General features: G+C 34.9%; 1 protein-coding gene across 1 annotated transcript; it reads left to right on the top strand.

Moving 5' to 3' along the window:
* The first annotated feature begins 4,060 nt into the window (after positions 1–4,060).
* LOC148914239 (organelle RRM domain-containing protein 2, mitochondrial-like) lies at positions 4,061–7,102 on the top strand. The gene is made up of 4 exons (XM_089043794.1): positions 4,061–4,310; positions 5,414–5,482; positions 5,566–5,672; positions 6,713–7,102. The coding sequence occupies exons 1-4, from the start codon at positions 4,157–4,159 to the stop codon at positions 6,809–6,811; spliced, it is 429 nt and encodes a 142-aa protein (XP_088899920.1). The 5' UTR covers positions 4,061–4,156; the 3' UTR covers positions 6,812–7,102.
* The last annotated feature ends 3,970 nt before the right edge of the window (positions 7,103–11,072 follow it).

The raw sequence follows: 11,072 nt of genomic DNA, 5'->3' as shown, positions 1-11,072 counted from the left end.
AGAGTCAAAATGGGCAAAAGCAGATGTAGCTTTCTCACCTAAGGTGACTTGGGTTATTAGCATTGTGTGCACAGTATATAAGATTTGTGTGCACGGTATATTAGTTTGAACTTTTTATTGAGAGGGTATCTAGGCTCGCACACCCAATCGAATCTTATGAGGTTCGAGTAACGAGTTCTTACGAGAAAGCGATTCTGAAAGCCTTCTGTTTTGATGGGTCATTTGCAACACATTATAGAAGATAAAACACTCCCTAGAGGAAGCAAATTACACATTTGATAATCAATTTAAAAGGGTTTATCTAATTTTGAAAATTTATATTGTTTTATAATTTTGCTCGTACTGTTTGTGGGGATTGTGATTGAGAGGAATGATGAGCATGAAGCAAGAGTCCAAATGAAGGGTAAACTCAAACCTTGAGCAACGTCGTCAACTACATATAAGCTCTAGTTGGTAGGAAGAAGAAGACTAATATATTTTCATCTCCATTGCCTTCTTTTCATTTATTTTATTTTATTTTTTAGTATTGACTTTATAAAAAAACATGTAGCCACCATCTCATGATAGAATAATTAGAGTATGAAAATTCTGTGGCCTTGATTAGTCATCAACCCAAAAGAAGAAAAAGGAAAAGAAAATAAAAAAAAAGGGACAGATCATCATCGACTGCATTAATTATATTATTTTAAAACATGGATTATTATTGAAACACAAGGGGCCTTGGCTTGGCGTATGAATTGCGTGGAAAATACGAACTTATCAACTTTTGAGCCTCTGAAAATCTGGGGGAAAAGACAAGACGAGAAAAAAAAGATAGAAAAAAGAATACCGCTTGTGGCTAAATTCTGCAGCAGCACTAATTAGATAATAATAACAGTCAAGAATTTGTGGCCGAATAGTTTTATCTTGATATGCCGTTTTATTCTTCTTTTCTTACAGAAGTATACCCATTAATTAAACATGACAAATATTTACCCCTCGCTTGGTTCCCAAGTAATCATACTCACAGATCCCGAGCATCTATATTTAGATGTTGTGCATTTATTTTCATTTCACAACATTTAAATCATCTTAATGATCTAACCATTTACGATATGTCACATGACACATAATTCAAGATTAAAAAGAAGGCAAGCGACTCTTCCTCCCCAGTCCCCACCCTTATCCCCAGCACCCATACCCAACCCAAAGCCACCCTGGCCACCATACAAGCCACCATCTCTCTCTCCCTCTCACGCATAGATTGACCCCACAACCATAAAATAAGCAGGGTGTGAATACAAATCAAACTGGTTCTCCAAATTATTAAATTTGGGGATACAGTTTTTGGTCAATTGAGTATATTGAGAAGGGCAGTGAGTGGAGAGGTTTATTCAATGAATATATACAATTCCAATTGATATTCCATAAAAAACTTTTTCACGTACTTTCAAAATCAAAATCTGGGTGGATCAATACCCAAGCCCCTTTTCCCTTCTGACCTCAGCCCAGATTCCCCTTCCCTTCCCCTCCCCAACTCCTCCCAAGCCCCTTACCCTCAACGTTCATCTTTTTTACTTTATTTTTTTTATTTAAACAATAATATAATTAATTTGAAACAATTTTCAAATGAAAAAACTAATTTTTAATACTTAAATTGTTGATGTGTCATGTCCTAAACAGTTAGATCATTAGAATGGTCTACATGTTGTGAAATGCAGATAAATGCACAACATCCAAATGCAAAGGCTCGTGATCGCGTACTTCTCTAGATCCTCTCCTCTCCTCTCAAACCTAGACTCTAAAAGTTTACTCGTCCCTAATGGATGGTGTTATCAAAGCTAAACCTAAGGGTGTTGGGGACATCGTTCAAGACCCGAGTAGGGGTGTGTTGCTTGCTCATGTCACATTCCGCCACCCCCTTTTGGTACAAACAGCAAAATGAGCTATTTGTTGCTATGGAAGGCATATACTATAGACATGTCAGTTTGTATAGCGTGGCAGAAAGGTCAATTTGACTGTGAGGAACGTGTTGCCTGTGAGAATGTAAATGTAAAAATATCTCATATTGAAAGTTAAGAAATTTAACAAAGATTTATAAGAAGTTGGGCTACCAAAAACTAATTGGCAAAGTGGTGTAGTTTGTATGTGGAACATTATAATGTTGGTGGTCAGGGATGGACCTATGAACATGTTAACATGGGCTATAGTCTGGGCGACTTGATATTTTATAGTTCAATATTAATACTCAGCCCACCAAAACACACCTCCACACACCCCATCCCAGTGATCCCACCCACAGAAAACCTTTTTTTTCTTCCTTTGGTTAATTAATATTTATTACTCAGCCTTTTCATAAAACACACATTCCTAGAGAACATCCTTTACTTTTTTCTGTCTAAAAAAAAAAAAAAAACCTTTACCTTTTCTATGTACATAAAATGTCAATTCATTTTTTTTTTCTTATAAATTTTGGCTACTTCTACTCATTTTTATTTTCCAAGTTGGCTTGGATGGATTAAAATGGTTTAGTTTTTTGTTTGTTTTTGTAATGGATAATAAATACTTTCAATTGTTTTCCTTTCATGGAGAAGTTTATCATGTAATTGCTAATTGACTTTAAAATTTATATTTCAATGAAATTCATTCGTTCCTATGTAAGATAAATTTAGCCTACCCTATTTTCAAATCCTGAATCCGTCCCTGTTGGTGGTGGTGGTGGGGTTCTTGTTAGCTTCCGGTGATAGTGTGATGTGGTCTCATTGCTGCAAGGAGGACTGGTCGTTGTGGTAAACGGTCGGATGCTAATGCTGCTCAAAATTCTTGACTCTTAATTAATAAAGAAACATGAACTCTAAGAACTACAAGGTTTAAGTGGTTGTGAAGTGGAGCATTGCCCATCATCACCAAAAGATCAATATATATACATATATATAAAATTATGAAGTGGATAGTAAATAGTATCATACCTTGTTCATCCAATTGGTTTGTGTTGTGTACGCATCCCAAAAGAAGTTGACTAACCATATGTAAATCATTATAATATAAATGATTATGGTGTGTTTAATCTTCTTTCATTAATTATTATATATTTTTTACACCTTACAGTATTTGTCAGCTTGCTATATAATCAACTTAAATTAGTTAAACCCATCATGCAATGCATTTCCTTCAATTTTTTGTGATAAACCAATAGATAATTGACTAAATAAACATCCTCAAAAGTTTCAATAAAATTTTGAAGTTTTTCTTATAATTTCTATGGTTTTTATTCAATTTTTATCGATATTGATAATATCCCGCTATTTCCATTGAAATTTCCTTGTTTTTGGACTACTAATATTTTCGATACTATTGATATTTTAGACCTTGACCATATGCCATGTGTGATCAAGAATTCACCCAAAAGAAAGAAATTATACAATTTTTACCATCTTGAATAAAAAGTTGGGAATTTTCAACTTCTTATTTCCTCCCCTAAACTCTCTAATAAATACAAACTAGCTAGTCTAGTAGTATTACTTCTCACGATAATGAAAAAGTCTTAAGTTCGAGTCTCTTATCCTTGTTTATTAAAAAGAAAAAGGTGAAAATCAACTAATTTGTTATGAATCTAGTGAATCGTACGATTGTTACATCTAAACATTTTTTTAGGTACATCGATAAGGAGGAGGGGACACACACTCTCTAGAATTCAAAGCTAGGTCATGGGGGGACGAGGAAACACCTCAACCACTGAGGTAAACCCAAGGACCCTATTTTTCATTTTTCTTAGATAATAGGAGAAGTCATGAATCTCCTCCCTACAAAAGATTTAAAGAACCGAAAAATTTGAGTAAGACATATTTATAGGAAAATACTTCCCTTCTTACTAGGTAAGTAGGAGCCCTACATTCTTACTAATAGCAGTGTAACATGTGTGCATAAATTTTTCTTTTTATATTTTGAAGAATTATTTTACAAATGTGTATTCGTGAAAAGAGCGCGCCACTGGTAAGAAAGCTATTAACCAGCGGATCAAGGCCCAATTTGTCGAATTCAAAATCAAAGGAACTGGGTCCTTCAGCTCGTAATGGACTCTTAAGCCCATCCTCAATCCCGCTCTCTCGTTAGAAAACCAGCGTCGAGGGGTTAGAGAAAGGGTTTTAGGAAAGACTTTAGCTCCAAAGCACAGAAAATGGCTTTGACTCTGAGAGCAGCGGCGGCAGCGGCGGCGGGGCCCAGTCGTGGCTTGAGACGGCTCTTCTCAACAAGTTTCATCCCCCCAATGAACTCTCCGGCGCCTCAGGCTCGAGAGAAGGCTGAGCCAAGCACCAACCTCTTCGTCTCTGGTATATCCCCTCTTTTGGTTTCCATTTTACCTCTAATTTTCTTTCATATTTCATCTATTTCTCTAGTGGGTCATCAGCGTTTTGGTTTGTTTTGCTATAAGTTGTAAAAAGCTGGTAGCTTTGTGCCGGTAATTCAATGATTTTGAAATTTACGAGTTTGTGGCTGCTGGGATGAGGAAAAATGAGGATAGGAAATCATAGTTCTTTCTTTTAATGACTTGGGTAACCTAAAAACTGAACAACCCACTTAATTGATTGTTTTTTTACTTCTATCATTTACCATTTTGTTCTAAACTGTAGGATCCCTAGTTAGATACAAACTGTTCCTTTCTTCAGAACCCAAACAGAGGGTTGCAGAATCAAAGTTTGCAACTTTGTAATTATAGGCTCTCATATTGGATGTTGGATATGTTGGTTGGTAGTATAAATGCCAATTTTTGATATCTCTTTTTTTGACGTTTGTCTTGAGCGGATGTGTGGGTTTTATTTTATTTTATATAAAGGTTTTAGGTCACGTATAATAGAAGCAATAAATAGTATCTTTTGGAAGTGATTGTTTAACTCTCACTCAATCATTTTGATTTGTGAGTGTGCAAATGACTGATGTATACTGGGCATGGAAGAGGATTCTGAAAATTCATGAGGCATTTGATGTTAACAATGGATAGGTGACTTTTAAACAATAGTTGATATTTGTTTTACAAGGTTGTTACAGGTCAATTCCGGTCAGTGAGATGTATTTTATATGTTCTGTTCTGATCAGCTTTTAAACAAATTTAGGAGAACGGTAGTGTTGGTTGATTTTTTATTTTTTTGTTCCTTTTCTTTTCATTATTAAGGGTTGGAAGTGAGACCTCTGTTTCTATTTTAATGGAACAATTTGTTTCTATTAAGATCCAGGAGAGTTTCAGGGTCAAACCTTATCCATTGATGATCTTGCGGGATGTTTCTTTTTCTTTCATTTCTTTTCAAGTAAAATTCTTTTTACTGTTCCTTTAAGTGATATGTGACTCATGGACTTCAGTAGTCTGGATTTATTCACACTTGAGTTACATTTTGATGTACCATGATTTTTATTGGATCACATATCTGTTTGTTTGCAGGACTTAGCAAACGTACTACTTCAGAAAAACTGCAGGAAGCCTTTTCTCAGTTTGGTGAAGTAGTTCATGGTCAGTTTCTATTCTGTAAAGTTGTTACTTTTATTTGTTATTTCCTTCATAAAAATTAACTAATTATTCTCTGCTGTTTACAGCTAGAGTGGTAACCGATCGGGTATCAGGATATTCTAAAGGATTTGGTTTTGTAAGGTATGCTACCTTAGAAGATGCTGGCAAAGGCATAGAGGGCATGGATGGAAAGGTCAGTTGACAGATTTCCCTACACTGTTATAGTTAGTTTGACACCATATGATAATTTAATCTATAACACAATATTTTGGTGATTTGCAATGTGGCCTCCCTCAAGCCAACAAAATGGTTCTTTATTTTATGTCATGGAAGCCTTGTTCCATTGGGTATATGTTGGCGCTCAAAGCTCACAACTGTGAAAAGTAAAGAAGTTCAATAAACTGAAACTTTTGCTTCTGAAAAACTTACACCAGCTCCTTGTAAAAAAGAGAACACCTTTGTCCAAAATTGGCTACCATTTGAAATTGTTTTCTGTTTCTGTTCCTTATGTTTTAAGGCAAACGAAATGGACATGCTTTTACTAATCTAAGCACAACTTAAGGAATTTTCAGCATGGAGATTAGAAGATCCTTCCACGCACTGAAGCAGAAGTTGAGCAGATTTTGTTTTCTTGCCTATACAACAATTAATTGGAACTGTCTTTCCCCTTGAACCAAATAGTCAACCAAATAATTATCAGAATTGTGTATGACAGTACTGGTACCTGTTAATGGTGGGCATCTCTATCATCTCTCACTCTATGGTTTCCCCATGGTATGATAGTCCTGATTAATGAAAACAATTATCATTCTGACCAAACCTTCTCACCAAGTAAGTTACCAGTGCATTCCCTCACCTGCAAAACCACATGCTCTGGTGTCCACCAAATTAAAGAGGCAATATGAAGACTTCCTAAATTAGATATGTCAACAGGAATCATCCTTCTAAACATGATACCTTTCGCGATGTCCAAACTAACAAATGCTGGAAGTTTACGGATATCTAGTTTCCTTGTTATTTATTTATGTTACAATCTTTTCTAGTTTACATTATTGTGAGGCTTTTTAAAATATGATTTTTTTTTTCTTTTCCAAATTGGGCTTGCTTTCTCTGGCACTTCTACCTTGGAAGGTATCATTTGGTTCTGTTGATAGTGATAATGATCTTCCATTTATTTGTTATTATTGTTATTATAGACACTTGATACTGAATTTATGTTTTGTTTGTGTATAGTTTCTTGACGGTTGGGTCATATTTGCTGAATACGCAAGACCCAGACAACCACCTTCACCGCCTGAGAACAATATGTCTCCACCATATAGCCGTTATTAAATTCTGCATCCAAGGCAAGAAAGCTTATCAATTTAATAATATTTGTCAGCAAGTGGAATTCGGTGATTATACTTCATCATTCTTCGGTTAGAGGTTGGGTTGGTCTTCATTGCCTGGGATTTTCAAAATGAGGTGGGGATTATCCTAATTTGACAATCAAGCAAGATTGGAAATCATATGTATTAGAAATCTTCTGTGTTTATGACAATAGTGTGTAAGACTGTTTGCTTTTGTTAAGATGTTGAGAAACTTGTACTGATAATATATTCGAGACCTCATTTTCAACTTGAATTGTGGTTGATTGTGCTTAGGGGTAGTCTGTTTCTATGTTTTCCTTTGAGCAAATTAATAGCTAAGGTTTGCCGCATGCTTTGTATTTTCAATTTGTGAAGGGTTTGTTTTTTTTAGGTTCTCACTTGCTTTGTATGTTAAATGTAACAAGCACCACACATTATGAGGCCTTTCTAAGAGGTCGAATGACTTTATCATAATTTGTAAAATTAGGTTTACGAAGAGCACTTTAGCAAAGTATGTAGGTTAAAGTCTTTGTCTGAGAGTTGTTAAGGCGAGCAAGTTGCTCGTTTTGGATTTGCACCGGCCTGTGGCCGACATCCTTGATTGTTATAGGGATAAGTAGGGTTTTACTTTTCTGAGGGTATGTGGCTCAAGGTTTAGCTTTGCAATATGTGATCAGCCCTTCTGTTCGTTGAGTTATGGTTATCCTTAGGGGCTGTTGTTTAGTGGTTGACATTAGGCCTAAGTTGGTACTTACTCAATTAAGTGGACATGGTCATCCTAATCATCTTTTCTCCAGTCATGTCGGCCTCCTTGGTGTGGGCAGTTTTGTCTTGTCAGGATCGTCCTCATCCGGATTATATTGGTCGATTCGAACTACCCAAATCAATTCTAGACTTTTTCATTTTCTAGTTTTGGCAAGGAGTGATTTTGCAGCTCAGGGTTTATAGGGTAATTGCTATGAAGTTATCAAAATCTTGTTCCTGTAGCCTTTGCCTTTCATGGAGCTTCGTATATATGTGATCTGTCACTTGAGTTTTGTTTTCTAGGCATATGGTAGATGAAGATGAACTTAGCACAATAAAACAATCCAGATTCTGATAGCCTCTCTTGCCATTAATGACACTAGAAACAGGTGGCCTGATTGTACCAGTGGCATGTTCGCATAATATTCTGACATGGGCCAATGGGCCAATGGGCATTGAGCAACGCCTTCTTATCGAAGCAATCCAAGAAAATTTATGACACTGAAAGTAACCAGACTTGGGATATTTTCAAAGTTAAAGCGCCTTGTCATGCAATTAGGACAACGCAAATCGTTTTAGTTAGATGGACATTTGTTGGGGGAATTAGAAGATGACAGTGTTTGATGCGTCTTCGTTTCTCAGCAGCTATACCACCAAGCAATATTTCACTTCTTTGGACAGCTGGTTGTCCAATTCAGTGACACATATAGTTTCTTGAATTGTTCCTTTCTTTCTTTCTAGAGTGAGAACTAAGCGGAAAGAATTTTCTAGTTGAAGGTTTGAATTAATGAATGAAATCGAGAGCCACCAATATGGCTCTGAGAAGATATACTACATGTTGTGCTAGAATTAGAAGTGCATGTGGTGGAAATAGATTTGCATTTCTGGGAAAGGTGCATGCTATTGAACATCCTTTTATGTGGTGCATCCTCAATTGATATGAGTGTCACGTATCGAACCAGATAGTCAACATTTGTGAACGACTGTGTTTAGCAAAGCTCAAGATTTAAGGTTTGTTTAGACTTTTGTAGAAAGCACTTCTGCTAGAAGCATTTCAAGTGGTTTATGAAGAACACTTTGAAGTGTCACTTGAATAATTTAAGCACGTACTTGACGTTTATCTAGAAAGCACTAAAAATGGTTTTTATAATTTAAAAGCACTTTTCCTTACTTTTATTAAGGAAACACATTTTTAGTCATTTCAAAAGCACTAACAAAACTTGATACATCAATGTGGCCTTCACAGAAACAATTAACTTATCAAAGAGTGTCCAGACAATTTCTGGACAGGCAGTTTGGCCATTTCCATATAGAACATGTTCTTATGTGGCACACGTTTTATTGATCGAGTCAGTTTGTTATTAATATATACATGATGTTTTGTAGATTTGTTTGTTTGTTCGTTTGTGGTATGGATATGGACCAAAAGCTGTCCAGCAAGTCTTTCTTTTCTTTATCCCTGTAGGCAAGCACTAATCCTAGTTACTTTTTGTCATGAGGTAATCTGATGTCAAAGATTATGACCCATCTATTTAATTAGGAAATCAGATTTCATTATGCGATTTAAAGGGGTTTTCAGATAGTCTTTTTGCATTTGGGTATGTTGGTAGGTGAGCTTCTTGGATATCAATTCATTCACAGTCCCTCCATAATTGTTGGACACTTCACCATTACACGTTTAATTTCTTGTTGAAATGGATCTATCGGCTTGATGCAGCCAGGCAGTCCATATTTGTTCCCTCTCTCCCTTTCCTCTAGGGCATGTTTAGTGCTATTTTCTTCAATATATATCTATATAAATATGTTTTTGGATTTCTTTTTCTCTCAAAAAAAGAAAAAGAAAAAAAGAAATTCAAGTATTTTCTGTATGGTCACCTGCTAATACTGCCTGAAGTAACACTAAAAGATTTTGTCAAACTCAAATCACTTTTGCCTAATTTAAAATGTTACTTCAATAAGGTCTAATCCTGTGAAAATGGTCTTAACTTACCTATGACACCTTGACAATGTATGTAAGAAAACCATCATCCTTCTTATAATTTAAACTCTCATTTTTATTTGTTTGTCATCGTAAATTAGTACGCAAAGTTTCACCAAAAGAAAAAGTCATACTTTTGAGGTTTGTTTTTTATATAGACACGGATGAGTTGAAAAATGTCTATGAAGGAAAGAAATTAAGTCATTCAATTAAAAATTGATTAATTAGCTCATAACTTGACTACCTACCAGGACCACCAATCACATCAAAGCAGATTAAATATCAACCTAACTAAGTGACACATATTTTGAATCATAAAAAATTTCACCCTTCAAAATCAAGTGCAAACTAAAAATATACAAATTTATTCAATTGATAAGATGCTATATATGATGAAACCATATTGTCATAACAAATATTCCAATATATAGTGTGGTTTGTAAATGATTGTACGTATCTAGACGAATTTTTTGAATTTAAATTTTCGACGAATCTCATTACCTAAAAACGTAAGATAAGAAATCAAAAGCTAGTCGGTCAGAATTATTTTACAATCCAAAATTACTGCTCTCCATTGTCTTTGAATTATATATATCGCATATTAAATTGTACCAATACCATTTTTATGATTTATTTAGTTCCCACTTTACACTGGGTTGCGTGGTCTGCATATGAACACCAATTCAAGTAATTGCAAATCGAAGTAAAAAAAAGGACATGGTGTCAATTATGCGTAATTCTTTATTATTTCTTATAAAAGCCATTTGCTTTGCGTTATTTAATTAATAATATACATAGCTTTTAAAATGGAAAATCTCCCACATTTTATTATGTTAAAGTTGTGACATGGTTAGGGTCGGCTATGAGGGGAACTCATTGAGGCGGCCAACTTGATCCCCAATTTTTCTATAGTTTTGCACCTAAAAATGTAAGAATTATGTCAATGGGTTACAACTCAATTGGTTGAGTTTTTTCACCTCTATCCATGTTGGCAAAAGTTCGAAACTCAAGATACGCAATGAATATTTTTGTAACCCCCCTCGCCTAATCAATTGTACCCAAAAAAAAGGAAAATATTATGCTTACCACATCAACTATATGCCACATTTTTAATACCATCTAAGTTGCTAAGGTGGACATCCAACTCATTAAAATTAGATTAGATTAGATTATAATTTTTTTTAGTACAAGCGATTAGGAAAGCAATATGTTTTTTTAGTAAAAATTAGATTATATCAGTTTGTCAACACATCCAACCTTTTTTTTAAAAAAAAAAAACTTTATTTTATAATTATAAATTAAAATAAGAATTTATATGGATCGCAATCATTTAGCTCAATACGTCCTCTTTCCACAATCTTTTATCAAAAACAAATCCTGTGGCCCCAACTATTTTCTTCAAATTTTATTTTCCCACCAGGGTTTTATTTTATGAATTAAATAAACTAATCCCAATTAAAATGGCTAATCTTTCGCAGTTGATCCAAAGTTAACCCAACACATTATAAAAACCCCCGCGCTC

This window comes from Prunus mume, unplaced genomic scaffold (genome assembly GCF_029339155.1).
Source record: "Prunus mume cultivar Tortuosa unplaced genomic scaffold, ASM2933915v1 scaffold29, whole genome shotgun sequence".
Lineage (NCBI taxonomy): Eukaryota > Viridiplantae > Streptophyta > Magnoliopsida > Rosales > Rosaceae > Prunus > Prunus mume.
This window is presented reverse-complemented; position numbering and strand designations above follow the sequence as displayed.

Bases quoted from the DNA above. Each gene is read 5' to 3' on its own strand.
- LOC148914239 (XM_089043794.1), top strand. From the start codon at position 4,157: ATGGCTTTGACTCTGAGAGCAGCGGCGGCAGCGGCGGCGGGGCCCAGT. The intron at 4,311-5,413 runs GTATATCCCCTC...GTTTGTTTGCAG, and splicing joins CACCAACCTCTTCGTCTCTG to GACTTAGCAAACGTACTACT. The intron at 5,483-5,565 runs GTCAGTTTCTAT...TGCTGTTTACAG, and splicing joins GTTTGGTGAAGTAGTTCATG to CTAGAGTGGTAACCGATCGG.